Genomic DNA, 18,938 nt, shown 5'->3' with positions numbered 1-18,938 from the left:
TATCACAATGGTTTAATTTATATGAACACAATACATTACCATTGAATACTTATAAATATATAAAAATGTGTAAACACTTATGGATGTATTATATGTACATTTATATTAAAATAAATGGACGCGAAATACAGTCTCAATCTATTTAGCTGCAGTACTGGTCCTTTAAGAGGCACTGGGAGACTGATCCCACATTAGAAAGAGGTGGAGCGCAATCGCTTATGCTGATACAAGGGGCGGGGTTGTGGGCGGGGCGACGCCACACTCACTCACACACACACAGAGTCTGAGGACTCTTGAACTACGTTAGTGCGCCATCGCGCTTTGAACAGTCAGTACGTGTAGACGCGCTCGTCCGGATTCCGCGTTATTTGTGCCGTTTAGTCACTTTTGATTATCCAAAAACGCGTGGTTGCAACATAAAGCTGTCTGAAGTTTGAAGGATACTGGAAGCATCCGTCAGGCCGAGCGTGTGTTTGGTTATCATTCACTTCTCTTTTGTTTGGAGCGTGATTCCATTGAACTTGCTCTATTGTTGTTGGACGAGAAGCTCAACTTGGCGTTGAGGCTCCTGGGATCCAGTACTACGGAGAAAACAGTGGTAAGACTTCACTGTGTGCATAAATGATTTAGTTTGTGCGACATACTCCAAGAGGTCCCATCAGAACTTAAAATAAAAGTACACTTGGAGATACAATGAAGCTCTTTGCTATTCAGTTGTCGCGCGCTGATATAAGTTTTCATACAGAATTTTTTTTTCTGACCTGCAGAAAAAAAACTGACCTGTCGGACAGATATCTCATTCACTTGAATGTCATTTTGACCTTACATGTCCAGATTTTTTACTATTTTAATGCGTCAGTGTTCAGACATTCCTCTACTGTGTGTACTTTGCTTCGTATAGTGGTTTTTAATTTAGCCTTATTTTACCCTAAATTGCATTAAATAATTATCAGCATTTATAATTGTTAGAATTGTATTTCCAGGAGGAAAAAAAATGTTTTATTGAACTGTAGTAAATTAAAATGTTAATGTTTATTAACACCCATGTATAATAACACAGAGTTAATTCACAGTGCTTCTGTTTTACAGCCAAAATAATTTACCAAACCTATCTGCATTTTGCCATTGACCTACATTGGAAGTGTTGTAGGCTACCAATGCACAGTGTGAAGTTGAGCAGTTAACAAGTGGCCTCTAATGGTGGTCTTTGACATGCATCTGGTTGGGATGGAAAGCTGAAAGGGAAAACGAGGAGCTTGTGATTTTTTTTTTTTTTTGTCATTAGTATTGTGGTGTTAAATGCCAGGTTGGAGCTTGAAGCTGGTGTCAGGCTGTTAGCTTGCTGCTCGCTTCTGATCCGAAGAAAAAGTTGTGGAATTGTAGCGAACAGAACGAAGTGTTACGTAACCGCTTGGAGAAATGAAAAAGTCCACGTTGCAATGAAACGGGAATCCGAGTAAAGTATTCCAAGAACTTCTTTTGCGGATTTCCAGATGTCCCGAACCCCTTGGTTGCATCTCTTGCATAATATATATTGGTCAGACAGCTGCATTTTCATGGTTCGTTAGTCTAACGGCCCAAACTGTTGTTTGCACAAAGCTGGCAAGCGCTCTAGTATTGTAAAAGGTTATCAGAGTGAAATTGATTGACCCTAATGGGTTGTTTCAACAGCACAATCAACTTGTGATTATCCTGGGTTGACTTTTAAAAAAAAATGTTCGGATGCAATCATTTTGCTCAAAGAAGAAAGGGCGTTCTAATTTCTTATCAAAATCTCTGTTCATCTGAGCAAATGAGCACTGCCGCAAGTTGAGTGTTGTGTGGTCCAGAGCCTTGACCCTTAACCTTTTGACGTTTTTGTCATTCTCTGTATCAATATTTGTGAAAGGGTGCATTAAGTGTTCCTGAGCAACCCTGCTGCTTGGACTTTCAGGCCGGTTTCTGCACAGATTGTCCAAAAAATTTGGTGCATGTCTGGAGTCAAAGCTGCCTCGTTTTAATATTCCTGTTAAGAGGGCAGGCAGGCAGAGAGACGCTTCAGGTCTAAATTGTAGCCTGGGAGATGTAGGCCAAGGTCGTTCGTTCTCTATCTCTCTCTCTCTCTCTCTCTCTCTCTCTGTGTGTGTGTGTGTGTTAAGGTCAACCTGCTAGACGGATGGATAAATGCTGTGTTCTTTTTCCACTCTTTCTTTTTTCCTCATTGTCTCTCTCCCCCATAACTTTGCAGCCCCATTCCCTCTTTTCCGTCACTTTTAAAATCGAATCTCATGCATTTTTTTTACTCCAAAATGAAAGTGACTGTCATTTAGTCCTGTCATTCCCAATGGTTCGGTGTCATTCCAGTTGTTTTGCTATTATTTAGTGTTGCAGCCTATAATCCAAGCAGAAAAAAAGTGTCATTTTGTGATTTTTCGAAATGGTTTGAAATGCGTCAGCAACGTTTTTTTCATGCTTATGTGTGTGGAGAGCTTCAGTGAGTAAGTGTGTGTGTGTGGATTTGTAGTAATGCAGCTGGCTGTCTTCCCGTCCACTGCCGATGTGAAGTGATTTATCTGCGGTGTGTGAGCGGCTCAATAATATGAACAGCTCTTAGTGTACGAACATCACGGTGCTTTCTTGTGACTCAGCAGCATGAGTCGGTTGTGCTCTCAGATATGGCTCCTGTGATGTAATCAGCCCAGCTGTCGACACACACTCTGGGAGGTCGAATGTCTACTTTCAAAGGGACTAAAGTTCAACCAGGGGGGGCTTTGAAAACTTAACCTTCCCAAATTTAGCCCACAGGTTTGTGTGTAAGCTGTTTTATGGTGGTTGGTAATCATGGGTGTTCCCGGCCTTTCTAGATAACTAAACTTCAACCCCTCCCATCCAGTCTGTATCATAGATGTTTGTTGCACCATTCATGTTAGGTCAAACTATAGACTGCCTTTCGTTCAAAAAAACAAAAAGATAGATAGATAGATGTCTGTGTGTGTATTTTTTCTTTTTTTTATTAATTTTTTTTTTTGCTGATTTTGCTGCTCAACAAACATATCTTCATTTATCATTGTTGAAAATACTGGTGCTATTATTTTTGTAGAAACTGTGATTCATGAATAGGAAGTTCAAAGGAGCTTGGAAAAAAAACAAAACCTTTTCAGCTTTTGCCGAATAAAAGTATTATTTTCTTTCAAAAAAAAAAAAAAAAAAAAGTATACATTTATTCTTTAATAAGTATTTTTTAAATTAGGCTACAATTTTATATTGTTTTATAAATTTTATATTTAATATTGGTGTGACGCAAAATTGCGTTTGAGCAACACAGCATGCAATTTATTATACAATGACAGGAAACGGCTGCGAGATATTGTTATCTTTTACTTAGAAGACTTTGAACTGGGGAAAGCTGTATTGCATTCATATCAGAACTCAAGGGAAAGTAAAACTATTTTAACCACGGTTCTTGCCAAGAGTCAATATTTTTGCGCCGTCTCCTCTCGTCGTGTGCTTGAATAAGACGACCCGAGCCCTTTGCGTCGAGCCCAGCCGAGGCCTCAGGAATCTGACATACTAGAGGCAGAGAAGCGTATTCCTCCGAAAGCGAGCCTCCCGCCGTCCTACAGGCTGACCCCCACTGACACCGGGCAATGAGCCAGTTCTCCTGATTCCAAGAAGACCAAAACCCTGTAGCGTTGAGTCCGTAGGAATCCTGTCATACGACCTTGTTTAACTTTCTGTTAACTAGTGTAGTTTGCGATCTTTATTAACTCGCTTGATATCAATATGCGCTGCCGTTGTGTTTTAACAGCTAAAGAAGCTATGCTACGCTTTCCTAGAAAATGATTCACTTCCCATCTCGACCAATGGTTAAAGGTTTACCAGTATCATATAGACGTTATAGCTTTGGGTGGCACACTTCCTGGCCACCCACAGCCTTCACTTACAAAAATGGCAGAATAAAAGCTAATGTAATCTGATTGGCCAGCAGTTTTCTTCCTTTTAGGTCAATTTCATTATTTTAGATGAAGTTGCATCTCGTATAGCTGTGATGGGTGACAGTCTTTTTGTGTACTTGGACAGAATAAGTCGATCAGACTTTATTCTGGTAGTTAAAAGCCTTGACATGTGGGACTCCGGTAACATTAGCCGTAATGTAAACTAACAGACGATAGTCAAAACGACTGCCAGACTACTCATCGTCTGTGTTGTGAACTTCTCGTTGATGAACACCGATAAGGAACTAGTTTCTTCACATACTCCAGCCTGAAGCAACCCATGTGCTTAAGTAACCTTTGCTTTCGAGATGACAACCATTGAATCTCAGACAGATTTATTGTGTCTTATTTCAGCCACCCTCATTTTTGAAATGGCAAAATTATGATTGCTGTGTTGGTGTTGAAAGGTGTAAAACCTGTTTAAGGCGCCGTAATCACGTAGAAGCTGAAAGTCACTCCTCTGAGCTGAAGACGGGTGGTTTTCTTTGGGTTGAACCGAACATTTTTGGAGTGACTGTATTAGCATCACTCCCTGTCAAAGTAGCTCTCGACTTTCTTGTTTCATTTTTAGTCAAAACCTCGAAGCATATTATTTCTAATAGTTGGCACAGCCCAACAACTAGTCCAGCCACATTTCGCACAGATTGCTTTGTAATTTTGTTGCCATTTTATGTGTGTTCTGGCCCTTTGCTTTTTGTTTTGCATGTAAGCCGGTAATGATACTATTAGTGTGTTTGTCACTTTTTTTTTTTTTTTTCAACTTACTGATAGTTTATCCGTGTTCGTCAATCGTGATGATTGTGTTTATCCACTAAGAATGATTATAATTGCCATAATTTCCAAAAAGAAAAATACCCCATCCCTTATGTTTTTCACCGTCTTTTCTCTTTTATTCTTTACATTGGCTTATTTAACACTTTCTTTCAATCAGTTTCCTTCTTTCTCTTGAATAGAGTAACAGGTGGTCTCCCTCAAGCATGTGGCTGGTGAAAAGAGAAAAGGAGGAATTCTTTTCTCTATAAGTGTCCATTCCCGTTCCAGATTGTCTTGGCTTCACTTGAGTAATCCAATATCCTTATAGGTCTTTATAGGTCCATATGCCCTCTGTCACTCAGTGTCATTATGCTCAACGTAACCCACCAATTTGGCCCGAATTCATGGACATTTAACACATAAATATCGAAAAATCGTGTGTGGTGTTTATATTTTCATAGATTACTAGCAGTTTAATAGTCGTGTTTTCAAAATGGACCAAAATGATCCTTTCTCTTTGCTCCACCCACCATCTAGCCAAACTTGCCATAGAAATGTAGCGGTGATATTGATTTTATGTTTGTTTTTTTATTTAAGTATTTGTTTAGTTTATTATTATTTTATTTTTTTATATATATTTTTTTTTTGTACAGTAAGGAACCTGCCCCAGTCTCTGCTCACATAAGCACCCTGCATGGATGCTGTTTAAGTTTCTTTTAAGATTGGGTTTATTTTAAGCTTTGTTTTGTTTGATTGTGACACGGGTTTCGCAAAATAAGCAAAGCATCCCATTTTCAAAGATTTTGAGGTTTATTTGTAGCTGTGGCCGTGTTAGATACATTTCTCCTCCTTTTGTTTGTGTAAAAGGATTGTCTCATACTTCAAATCGTTTCTTCGTTAAGCTCCATTTCAGTGGCCTGTTTATTTAAGTCTATTGTGATCGCTTTGACTTCCATAGTTTGGGCGTCTTTGAGGGCAGACAGTTGGGCGTTTCCAGAGGCCTTGTCCTGTGGAGGATCACTTATGTGCTTCAGTAAACTCAGACAGTAGGTCAGTGTGTGTGTTTGTTGAAGGTGGAGTGTTGTATCGATCGGCTCAGTCATGCTTCCTATTTTAAACGACGGAAATCAATCTCGGTCTTTATGTGTTGTTGATTTCAGATTAAGTGTTTTAGGGAGCATTTAATGCTATTGTTGGAAAATAACACCACGGTGGTGCTGTTGAAACTGCGTTCACCAAAGGCACCGTCTGTACATCACGATAAATGCAAACTAATTAAATGTTGCCATAATGCGTTTTAACCACCGTTACCATCATAGTTTTCTGGTTTGTAATAGTGACTGTGCAATTGATTCTGCTTTGAGAAATAGTTCTTAGTCACTGAACTGATTTGGAGATTTGCTTCTCCTGTGACCAGGAACATCTGGTTTGAAGTGTAAAGTGAGACCTTGCTCTTTTCAGACCTGCTAGAGCTGAACAGTTCTGACAGCTGTCTGCTAGCAATCAGTGCCTGAACAACGTCATGCATGCATTCATGGGAACATAAACACCGGCTCCTTTAAGAAAGATTTACATGGGTTTATTAGCTGATGAAAATCATGCATGAGAAGGCTTTTGTTTTGTTTTTGTTTTTTTTACACCTTAGGTTAATTGGTATTTCGTCATTGCAGGATAGCTGTTGTTGTCTGATGCTTTGTAGGCGACGTCGAGTCACAATTACTATAATTATGAGTTTCTGACTAGTAAAACTTGTCTTTTTCAATCTTTTAATTACAAGTTAGAATTAATTAAAAAGATCTAACTGCTTCCAACTTGTTGTGATGGCATGCGAAATAGGTTTTAATCGTTTAAGGTGTTTGTGTCTACCACTATATTTTTTCGATTGCCGTGACTTATATTAAATAGTTCCCTATTAAATCAGCTTTACTATTTTCCCAAATGATTTTTTTTTTCTAGACTCTGTTTTAATGATTAAGTAAAATGTTATTGATCAAAAAGCATGTCTAGGTAATTGAAGAATATGGGATTTAACTTCATTTCATTAAAAGTATAAGAGCTTATGAATTGTTTATTATTAAAACATTATTTAAATACAATGTTATTAGTTGTACTATCATTATATCATTATTACATTAAGTAAAATAATTATGTCACAGTTTCTTAAAACTTTTATTTTGACTGGTTTCTGTGAAGACCTTTTAAAATGTCTGTTTATGATATGGTAATAGTTAGTCTTTCCAAGAAAAAGGTAAAATGCTGATGAAGTGACTCCTATAGCAGTTGTAGAGATTATTTTCATCTGTTGATGTGCTCGTATATGAAGGCAGCAGAGGCTAAAATGTATGCAGTAAATGAAACTGCGCACCTGAACTATTTATGTAACTACTTCTCTAATAAAAAGGACTTTGGGGATACACTAAAGTAAAATCATGAATGATAATAATTGCTTGTGTTTGTGTAAAACTCCCATAGCAGCAAAGTTGTACATGTATGATGTTCTCATTAAATTCGTGTTTTAACGCGCAAAGGATTGTGGGAAGTCTCGTTGCGGGTTTTGAGATTGTATTTTAGGTTAGGCTGGCTTGTTTCATCTGAAAACTGGTGTTTTCTCTGTAAATGTACAATCCAGGTCAGTCTCTGAGACCTTCTTAGAACCTTCTCAGCTTGTTTAGGATGTAAAAATGTCACTCATTAATCACTAAATTGTGCAACTTTGGGTTTCTCAGACTCCTTGTGTATTGCTTTGATGCCGATGGGGAATTCCTCTTAGCAAAACAGAAAGTTGTAAATTATACATCTTTTTTTTTTTTTTTTCTTCCTTGGGTGCTGCCTTAAAAAAATGCTGCTGGACTGGTGTCTTGTGTACCTGTGAAGGAAACTGTTTTGAAAGACGGGCTTTATACTGTCTGTGATGTATAACATAAACAAACTGAGCCTCCTCCTGCGTTGAATCACACTGCAGACACATTTATTGGCACACATATCACGGAGAGAGACCTACAGAAACAGCAGGATTGGTGAAAATGTGCTTTCAGATCTCAACATTATTTCTAAACTGGTTCAACTTTTGAACTCCGACAGAAAAGATAAATGACCCCAAGTTGTCCAAAGTCTGCATTTCACCATTTGAAGCTGTTTGAGAAGATCAGTCGAGAGATGTCGTCTTTATCTGTTTGACTTGAGGAAAGTGCTTCATAAATTGTAGCTGTGTGGACAATTGAGCATGATAGACCACATATAGGGAGAGTGGGGTAAGCTGTGCCACTTTTTACACAAGTATCTAAATAAACCTAATTCTATTTCAAATTAAAATGAAAGCATCTGTAATGTAGGGGCATAGCTTGTGCTCCCACATAAACTGTTTCATGTTAAAGAGTAAGTTGAATAGTATATTGTATTATATACATTTTTCATTACACACATGTATAATAATTAGGCATATTCCGGACATATTTTTTTCCAACACATTTTACCAATTACAAACCACATTAATCCTAATAGGTTATATTTGTTTTGTATTCAGTCATGTATTTGATTAAAAACTAACTGCTGTCCCACAACTTAAATGCTTTTTTTAATGTTTTTTTTTTTTTTTTTTTTTGTATGCGTTAAGTATTCAAATAGTAGTTGTTTATTAATTAGATCCTTTTATTATCTATTGAAACCCACAAAAGTATTTAAAATATTAGTTAGCTTAACATAGGCACGGGAAGTGGGGGTCGGGAAGTCGATTTAAATATGAATATTGTGATGAATGGAAGGCACGCGCGGTTTTGTTTACTACACTGAAGCGCGCGTGACTCTCGCGATGATTCCAGCATCTGCCGTCTAAACGAGGACATAAATACATAAACATCTCCAGAACTGCTCTGAGAGTCACTTCATGTGCATTTGACCTTTTTACTTGACTTGACTTGAGTAACACCAGCATCATATTATATATACACACACACACAGAAATGTAAAGGTATTCACGGCAACCCGCCAAAATAAAAGTTTGGTTTAGACACTGCGCCATAAATCTGACTATTATTCAGAATGTATGTGATAGGCTACTACTACTACTACTACTATACTGTTTAATTGATACAAGTTTATTTTAAAATAAATTATCACACAATATTTATTCTTTATTTTTATCATAAATAAAATAAATAAATTTTATTGAAACTGAAAATGCAATTTTTTTTATTAAATGAAAGATTATTTGTGATTACATGTTGAAATACTTGAAACACAATTTCAAATAAGAAAAGAGTGGCATTGATTTGTGTACATTTTATTTTGATAATTCATAATAAAAATAGTGTTTATTTATTTTTATTAGCATGCTTGTGTTTTGCTTTGGTGCCGAAATTAATACAGAGAACTGTGGATTTTCACTTTTTTTTTCTTTATTTTTTCGCTTCCTATTAACACCTCCAACCACCATGCAGGATATTTATTATACAATTTATTAGTCTTTCATGTTGTTATTTGTGACATAGGCTAAGCTTAAAAAAAACACTAGAGGGGTTTGCAGAATATGGCCATTCATTTTAGTAACACTGCACATGTTGTTAGATTTAGGGCTTACCCACTCTCTCTATCAGAACTGTTCAGAGGCACGTAACATTGGCCTGATTTTCTCTGCCTAATGAGAAGTTGGATGAAGATGCCCTATGAGGACTGTGGCCAGTTGCTGGCGCGTCATCGTGTAGCGCCTCTGCCAAGATGGCACCACCCGATGTGTGTCTGCTTTTCCTCAACACTCTCAAGCTTGCGTCCCAGACACACGGGCCCCAAGTCTGCCGGCAACACCCAGGACAGACACAACACTTCTGGCTCTCTCGTTCTCGATCTCCTCTTTGCCATTTGGAAAGGGATATGTACCTAAATTCCAAGCAGTCCCTCTTCTTAGCAGTTGAAACCAGATTATGACGTTTAAATTTTCCAAAAATCTATTCTTATTTGCTCTCCCCAGCCCGGGTTTGGAGTTTTCTGTTTGTATGCAAAATTGCACAGCTGTGCGAGGGTTTTTGGCTGGATCTGAACCCATGGGCCTTTGGCAGTGGAAGAAGGCAGGAATGTGAAGTGGAAAGTTAATCATCCGCTTGATTAGTAGGGCACGTTCTGTCTCTTTATTTGCTGTGATTACAGAGCTGCAACCTTCACCTTGAGGAAGAGTGACAAAGTGAAACGGTTACCGTAACTGTTGCTTTGAGGAAAAGGTATGGCTTTCGGAGGTACAGTGTTAAACGTTTAAGTCAGACTCAACGGTTAAAAGACGCGAAGGTGTGTTTGTGTTTGGAATATGAGGCTTTGCTAGTTTAAACACGATTTTTTGCGTTTTCTGCCTTCTGGTGTGTAATCTTCGTGGTTAGTTTCTGCATGTTTGGCAGAGAAACCTAAAATGCAAACACACACACTATATCTGTTTACCCTGCTGGCTGCCGAATGCCGACTAAGCTAACGCATAATATCCTGCCAAGACAAAACTTTCAGAAACTAGACTGGGAGGCTGATAGTATTACTTTGCACTGTGGTTGAACTCGGGGTTGTTTTGTGTGTGATTCTTTGTCCTTTAGCTTGTCGGAGTTCGTTTTTTTGGCTATTAACAGATTCTATGATGGTTAGGGATAGGTATAGGGTTAGGGCTAGGGTATCATAATCATCATTTATTCACCCTCATGCCACTTCAAACTTTTCCTTTTTCTGTTTAAACATAAAAGTTTGCATTTGAAATGATATATTGGTCATTCCTTTAAGTATAATGTAATCACTATAAGATGTACGTAGTGTATTTATGTTCCCACTGTCTTTACAATAGTTTTGTGTGAAGAACAGACTAGAATCTGATCCTGACATCCATCCTGATTTGTAAACGAGACTCGCAATATAGTGCACTAGTTTTGTGCATTACCTTTAGGACCGTTTTATGCTGCTTTGTGTCCTTTTTGATAATCAAAAGCTCCATTTGACCTTTGTTGCAATTGTGTGGAGTTGAAAATGTCAGTTTTTCATACGTTAACGCCTTAGCTAAAGTGTTAGCGTCTTTAGCCTGCGCTCACTCACTGTTTGTATAAACACAGGTGCTCAAGTGTCTTTCCTATTGGAGCAAAAGGATATACACGCATATGTTTATCATGTTTGTGTAGAATTTTTCAAGGTGTGAAAGGAGATTCTATTGGTCGATGTGGTGGGTGTCTTCACATCTTCTCCGTACCACTGTGCATTTCCATCTGTTTGTTTACCACTTATATCGGTGTCTATATGAGGCCTCAGGCCTGCGGAGGGGTTAACAGGAAAAACAGGCTGTAACTGTAGTCAATAATAACATCTGACAACTGTACTGCTTTTTTATGCTTAAAAGAAGGTCCTGGTTTGTGTAAATTGCTATTTTGAGTATTACTATATATTCTACATGAGGGGTGAAGTTTTGTTCATTATTTCAGAAGACATATGGAAGTATTGTCATGTCTGTTAAAGCTGTAGGACTTTAATAAATGGAAAAAAACGTTTCTGGGTTAATTGAACACAACACACACACTCAAAATACACACAGTACTCCCTTTAGTTTTTTTGACACTGCTCCATTATGATATGGTATGTTTTCTTTTTCTTCCCCTTTTAGAAAATCCCCCAGTTTTTTCTTCAGAATTTAGCTTTTAGCTTGATACGATTAAGCTGTTTTGCACTTTAAAGTAGAAACACACCTATGGGAATCTAGAGTTGTTGTAATGCATTTACACACTTCAGGTGTAAAGAACAAGGTGTTTTTAAACACAACAAATATAGGACGTGTGAAAAGGACATGCTTACTGCATTAGGACACTAACCAACCACGCGTGAATTTACATATCGAGAAAATGCATTGCAATTTAATTATTTTACGGCAGATAATCAAAATGCTTAGCAAATTCAAATAAGCTGTATTGATTGTTTATAGCTGGTTTAAATGGTGTTAAGTAAGTGTTAAGTTACTTAACTCGTTACATGCCTAAAACGAATGTTAAATGTTCATAAAATAATGTATTAAAAAAAAAAACTGGTCATGTTTTTAAGTGAATAGTCATCACTGACATGTGACAACTACAGACATCTAGCTACATGTTATGTCAGAAGCGTCACTACTTACTAAGATAATGTGTAATGTCATAGTCATTCTTGATGTGATAGTCAGTCATTGAAACAGAGAGCAGCTCTTTTGATGGAATATGCTAGCGTTTCTTCAGAGCACAGCAGTACCCTGTTTAATAAGTAATGATCACTCTTAAAAGATTAAAAGAGGTCTATAAATAAAAGTACAGTAACTTTAAGTGACAGCTGGCGGTACGTTCAGCTGAGCGTCTCTTCTGATGACTTCCTCCCATGTGCTTTTCATGAGATTACATCTTATGCAAGAGATTGTGACATCATGAGACTTCAACGTGAGCCAAATGATGTTTGTGGTGACAATATGAATAATATATAGCATGGTTGCTTTATTTTCCTTGGTCCTAACCCCTTGTGCATAAAAGTGCATTATATAAATACGGCTGTGGGTTTGATGGCCACATTCATACTCTAAACCCAAAATATTTCTCCATTTTTTTTTTTAACCCACAATCCAACCCTTGTTTTTCTACCATCATAGCCATAACAGCCTCCTGCCAAACGAGACGGACTAATATATTTTTTCTTGTGAGAGTGTTTGCGCTCTGCACTCTCAGGAATGTTGACGAATGTTGGTCTCCTGGTATCCCGGGTTGGGAGGCTGTGAAACAAGGCCCTGCAGATGTGTGCTTAGACCCTCACCGAGTTTCATCACGAGGGTCCGTGCAGCTGTTGTGGCTCTCTGGTGAGCTCTGATTTGTACACACGTGTCCAGAGGGGGAGAGGGATTTTTAGCTGGTGTGTTGTCTTTCAGGAGCAGTTAGGATTTTGTACTGATGTGTAATGATGCTGAACACAAATGACATGCTCTGAAATCCCCCGAGTGGAGCTGGTAATGAAGCATTTAGAATGTGTGATTACTGGAAACTGGCACGAACAAGACCGAAGCCTCTCTGTGCTTTTCAAGTCCTGACAATACAAGGTGAATATATAAAATAATGAATTATAATGGTGATGAAATCACTGTTTTTTATATTTAAAATTTTTTAACTATTTATATAAAAATAATCAACAATATTAGTTTAGCTTTTAATTCTCAAAGTCAAATAATATGGAGATGATGGGTTCATAATAAGGATTTATTCTGTTTTCTTTTCTTTTTTTTCATTTCTTTAGGTTTAAATTCAGTCAAGCTTACATATTTTTAAATTTGCATTGTATGATGATTTTGTAATGCAAGTTTTGTCTTGGTAAATGGTATATTTTACTTTTTAATGTAATGTAATGGAAATACTTTAATAGAACAAAGTGAATTAATTGCATATAACATTTTTGTAGCAAACTAGGATATATTGCAATTAATCATGCCCTCTGAGCCATATATAGAGTTCATATTAAGGGATTTTCCTACCATTGGAGCAATAGAGCTGTTCATTTGTGATTTATGACATCAATTTTCAGGCCAATCCAGAAAGCTAATTCCGCTTGGGTTCCTGTGGGAATTTCCGAGCGGTTTTCAATTTACGTAAAATGACGTCTGAGATTTTCACATTTTGTTCTACAGCGGAGTAAAATAGCATACATCAAAAGTCATAAATAAATCCATTTATTATATCCATTGTTTTTCTTCGTAAGCAAATATTGTTTTAAAATGTACCTCTATCTTTTCAGTCTATTGAAATCCTTTATAAGTTTTGTGTACCACTACTGCATTCAAGTTCATTATGTTCTGCTCATTCTTGATTCAGTCGATTTATGTGATTGAAATCTTTTATTCAGGGACTAGGCTGTTGTGCATTACTGTGCATGCATGCAAACACACACAACATATCTATCCAGAGACCTCGGAGTGGGGCGATATGCTGTGATTCAACAATGAGGTCAACCTGCCAGCGGGCAAAGCTGAATCCTCCACAGAGACGCCCAGTTCTTTGACTCAAGTGGAGAGCTTATCGTTTATCAAACCCTCTTCTGTTCTCTCACAGCTACAGTCGCTCAATGGGCTTTTGTTGTCAGAGATGCAAATGTTTTGGTGGGGTGACGTGTCTTTGGAATATTGTTGCCTGGATCTCATTCATCCAGATGGCTTGAACACAACCCGGGGGTGGCTATGAAGTCATGTTTGAAAACATGGAGAATCGCGAACAACCGTCTAGACGTCTACAATCATTTTGTTTAAACATTTCCATCATAGTTTCAGAGAAATCAGACTGGTTTCTTTTTTTTAGGATTGCGTTTGTTGTACAACTCAGTGTCTTTGATCTTGGTTTGTTCGAGTGATTGGAGCATCTCAAGTCTTTTGTTTGCTGTTGGTGGTCAGTCAAAGCTAATAGGCCTCCCCTGTGTAAAGAAGCAGATAATCAGATTATTAAACCATAAATCACAGTGCTCGGTTGGGAATCAGTAAGTTCAGTGAACTCGGTGACTAATAGCACTTGAGTTCTCTCGTATTCAGCTTTTTTTCACTTTCCTTTTTTCATTCCCTCTACAGTGACACTACAATGGGATGATACAACCATCATTAGTCTTCCAAGACATACAATATGTTTCACTTCAAGAGAAAAGACAAAGGGAAGTGTTGGAAAAATACTAAGAAAAAAGTGGTTTCAAACTGGGCTGAGAAACAAGAATTGGTGATTCTTCAAAACAAAAGTCCCATTTAATTATAAACCATTTCAGAACAGATTGTTTTTTTTTTTGTCTTAATGCAGTTTTTGGAACCTTAATAAATCATGCCATTCTATCAGTGGAATAATGCAATGCATAAATTACAACCACCTGAATACAATGTTTAGCCATTGTCTTACAACTTGAAATTTAGACTGCAGATAAATCAAGAAACTTTCAAGCAATAAATGCAAATCCATAAATAATTATGGGATACAGTGTTTTTCAATTGTTGACTGCAAGAACTGTTTACAATTTGAAATGTTCTCATTATTTGACCCCAGTCTTGAATGTGATGAATGCAGTAAGAATGTGATTCAAAATGTTCTGTTGAAACAGAAGCTTTAAAGTTCTTGCATATGAATAGGAAGGAATGGTAAAAAAAATGGTAAAATATGCAAGCAAGGTGTCTGGGGAAAAGGAAAAACTACCTTGTCAGCACTAGGCCTGGAAGGAAAATCTCAGGCAGCTGCAGTGGAGTACAAAAAAAGAGTAAAGGGCTAGATGTCCTCGTGATATAAGAGCCTGGCACACACTACATAGAATTCTGCACTGGATAGAGTTGAATTTAGGAAGAAATGCAACCCTTTACAGCTCTGGACTCCCAGGATCCTCTGAGCTCATGGTTATGTAATCACAAAGTGAATTTGGAAAGAAAGGGGGATTTGCAACTTGGATTTGTGCCTTGGACCACATTACTACCCGATGTCTGCATTGTTTTCATTTGTACAAAATAGCCTCTTTCATTTGAACGTTATGTTTAGTAGAACTCTCATAAAACAATAAATAAATAATAACACAGTTTTTTACAATTACAATTGCACAAAACAAAACACAAAACACAAAACAATTACAATTGCAGTTACTGTCCATATATAACAGTATTGATTCACAAGTGTGCTTTAAGAACACTGATGTACAATGCCACTACTACTGCTAACATGTTAGTATAAGTCAATATTAATTAGAGCCTAGAATTGGCATGCAGTTTTTGTGGTTTAATTCCAGATTCACTGAGTAAACAGATGGTTCATAAGTTCATAGCAAACTGAGTTGGAAGTGTTCAAAGCTTTGGTTTATGTGGTGGTTTGGTAGCTACTATGCTAAAGTAAGTCCTTCAGTAACATGAGCTCTATAAATCAACACATGCAACGTGTCAGCTTCTCATGACCACACTTCCTCCAAGAACAATAAAAAGGCTCATGGATAGAATTGGAATTTCTTTTCTGACCTCTTACACCTCTCCTTTCTTGCATTACATAATACTTAAAGTAGCTTTAGTGGTGAAATGCTTTATGAATTTGTTCCACCTTTTTCTTTCTCAAAGCCTAGTTTCAATTACAGTTAATGCTTTGAAACAAAATGGGACATGCATTGAATATGTATGGGACATACATTTGATGCCAATAGCATGTTCGAAAAATTCCAATTATCGTGTTTAATTTCAATAATTTCTACCAGCTGACGGTTCAACTTAGTTTCTAAAAAGGGAATCTGTATCCAATTAAGTAATAAAATGTCAGACTTGTAAAATAAAATGACATTTATGATGTCTTTTCTCTTCTGTTGTAGGTCAATTTGCAGATGTTGAAAGCTGGACACTATACTTTAAGGATAAAAATGGCCATGTGTCCTGGATACTTGGAAGAATTTTCATCCTGACCACTATCCTGGATCTACACCGTCCTAGGAAAGCGTGACTAATCTCTTGGCAAAGAAAGACTTTGGTGATTTAATTTTTCTGTGGACCGTATTTTGAGAAGTCATCATGCCTATTCTGAAGCAGCTTGTGTCCTCGTCCTCCCAGTCAAAGCGGCGTTCTCGTGCTGACCTGACTGCGGAGATGATCAGCGCACCTCTGGGAGACTTCCGTCACACTATGCACGTGGGTCGAGGAGGCGACGCGTTCGGAGACACCTCCTTTCTTAGCAGTCGCTCAGGAGAGCCTCCAAAGGAGCCCGAAGTACAGCAGAGCTCACCTAAACAGAGCCTTCTTTCCCGTACATTCCGAAGCAGTAAGCGCTCCCAATCTGCCAATCGTGACAAGCTTGACAAATCCAAACTGGCGCCCCCTGGTGGCTCACCAAGTTATGTAAAAAACGCAATCTCGCTGCCATATTTGAATGACGAGGACGCAGGACGTGGTACTGGAGTCCACCTTCCCAAGAGCGTGTCTTCAAGTCCTTTAAAGAAACTTCCAGAAGACGAAATAAAGCCAGTTAATGGAGCCACGGCGCATGCTGTATCAGACATAGAGCTGGATGAGAAGAGTTTCGGAGAGCTGACTGATTTGCGTCCATCGGTTCCTTTCACCGGAGGCATGAAACATGCAGAATCCATCATGTCCTTCAACATTGATCTGGGTCCATCCATGCTGGGCGACATCTTGAGCGTGATGGAGAAGAAGGGCTTCGACGATGACGATCTGGGATTTGAAGAAGGCAAGAGTAGCGAGGGACGTAGCTCGCCACCCCAGAGCCCTCCTAACGAAGTGGAAGAAGAGGACCCTCTTCCTCCCATCCGGCCCCCACGCCAAAGACCAGGCACCAACCCCTACACCCCAGAGCTCCAAACCAGGAACCATCAACACCTAGACAGCTGTTCACTCTCCAGCTCAGGGTCCACCGTGCTGGATGAAAAATCCAACAATCAGATGTATGAAGTGAACATGAACAACATCAAGTACAGCTCACCTCGAGTTCAAGACGATGACGACTTCTCCTACATGGATGATGACGATGACGACGAGATTAGGGTGTAAAGTGCCAGAACAGTCTTTGCAAAGACTAAAAGAAGTGGTGGAGGTGGGTTGTGGTCGATTGGTAATTGGGAAAACTTGCACGCTGACTCTGAGGACTGATAATGGAGAAGAAAGGGAAAACGTACGTTTTAGCCCTTGATAATGCTTTTTCACTACATTTTTCTAGTTCAGGTATACGGTTACTAGTGACTTTCACCAGAGCAGCCACATCTGTGAGAGGAATGTGCTTGCGTGTTTGTATATGCCGGAGCGAGGGAATTCCATTTCAAATGGTAATTATAGTCTCGTGAGTATCATTAATGAATTCCAGTGTTGACCGCTTGGAATGCTGATGCAGAAGGTTTGTGTGGAACCAAGCCTCACATTCTCCCATGATCGACGCAGAACTCTTGCTTATGCCTTTAATCTCTGAAAAACGCTCACGCCAACAGTCTTAAGTTTCCTATGTTTAATAGCTTTTGATTCCGTCTTTAAGTTATATCCTAAATTTTGCCTTGTATACAAAACTTTAATGAGTGGAGTACCATAAATGTGTTTTGGAGGTTCAACAGAACACTTTATTATCTGGCATATGTGACCTTTTTCCCATCGGGAGTTGTTTGTGTTGTAGCTCTGGACTTCGTCGAGAGCTCTGTGTGTGTTTAAGGGGATTTCCTGTCGGGTCACATGAAATTCTCAATCATGGGATGCAGAAATTGAAAGCAGTGGTGACGTCACATTACTTCTAGGCAGTAGAATCGGTCCAAGTGGAAACAATTATGACTTCAGTTTTGTGTGTGTGAATGAGGATTGATGTCAAGAGGGCTGAGGAGTGTGTTATTTGATTATCATTGTATAGGCTCAGAGATGAAGAGCGTAGCTCTCTTATTCAGGGTCTAGTGTAGTGCCTTGAACTTCAAACTGTGCTCAGCAGCAGAAGTGGCTCTGGAGGGTTTTCATCTCTGAATGACTCTTATAGTTCTTTGTGTTTCTGTTTTTAGGTTTGAGGAGAGATCAACACCCCATGATGAGATTGTAACTTGTGTAGCCACTCTGTGAGTTAGTGCCATACCTTGTGCATCAGTTAAATGTACTTTCTTAAAATTCTTTAACATCTACAAATGAGAGAACACTATTTTATGTTCAGAGTTACGTAAAGCTTTCACAAATGTAGCTTAAAAATGAAATGTGTAATTTCTGCACAATCAGCCGCACTAAAATGGAAAAAAAAGGTGGTTGAAGGTGGTGCTACTCATTTGTTTGACCAGTGGTAATGTTTAAAACACTGCAGTTTTGAAATTCTGTTTAGTGCCACAGAAGTAACGTACTTCACTTTTAGGTCTCTATTATGAGACTTTCACAAACTATGCTAACAGTTAGCAAATTTGCAAACACTGGCAAGACACTATGGTCTCTGGTTTACCACAGAAAACATAAACATAAAATAGTTACCATCTATTAATTCTCTGGTAGCCAAGCAAGTATTAATTGTTCATTGTGCACTTTGGGAAATATATATATATATATATATATATATATATATATATATATATATATATATATATATATATATATATATATATATATATATATATATATATATATATATATATATAAAATTCCCTATGACACAAGGTTATGTTTTGGGAAGATAATTTAAAAGCATTCCATTATTGATATATGTACATCATGTTCAGTTATTAATTTACTGTATATTTGAGTGTTTTGAT

At 38.0% G+C, this 18,938-nt stretch overlaps 1 protein-coding gene across 2 annotated transcripts; it reads left to right on the top strand.

The window, feature by feature from the left end:
- The first annotated feature begins 283 nt into the window (after positions 1 to 283).
- Positions 284 to 18,766, top strand: cdc42ep4b (CDC42 effector protein (Rho GTPase binding) 4b). Of its 2 annotated transcripts, XM_043253628.1 has the most exons (3): positions 284 to 598; positions 16,041 to 17,272; positions 18,210 to 18,766. In XM_043253628.1, exon 2 carries the CDS (start codon positions 16,237 to 16,239, stop codon positions 17,227 to 17,229), a length of 993 nt encoding a protein of 330 aa, XP_043109563.1. In that variant the 5' UTR covers positions 284 to 598; positions 16,041 to 16,236; the 3' UTR covers positions 17,230 to 17,272; positions 18,210 to 18,766. The 2 variants fall into 2 exon arrangements, with proteins under 2 accessions (XP_043109563.1, XP_043109562.1); XM_043253627.1 differs by having other exon boundaries at positions 16,041 to 18,766.
- The last annotated feature ends 172 nt before the right edge of the window (positions 18,767 to 18,938 follow it).

Source organism: Puntigrus tetrazona, chromosome 12, assembly GCF_018831695.1.
Source record: "Puntigrus tetrazona isolate hp1 chromosome 12, ASM1883169v1, whole genome shotgun sequence".
NCBI lineage: Eukaryota > Metazoa > Chordata > Actinopteri > Cypriniformes > Cyprinidae > Puntigrus > Puntigrus tetrazona.
This window is presented reverse-complemented; position numbering and strand designations above follow the sequence as displayed.

What these genes read in the sequence shown, in the direction of transcription:
- cdc42ep4b (XM_043253628.1), top strand. Translation starts at nt 16,237, where the DNA reads ATGCCTATTCTGAAGCAGCTTGTGTCCTCGTCCTCCCAGTCAAAGCGG.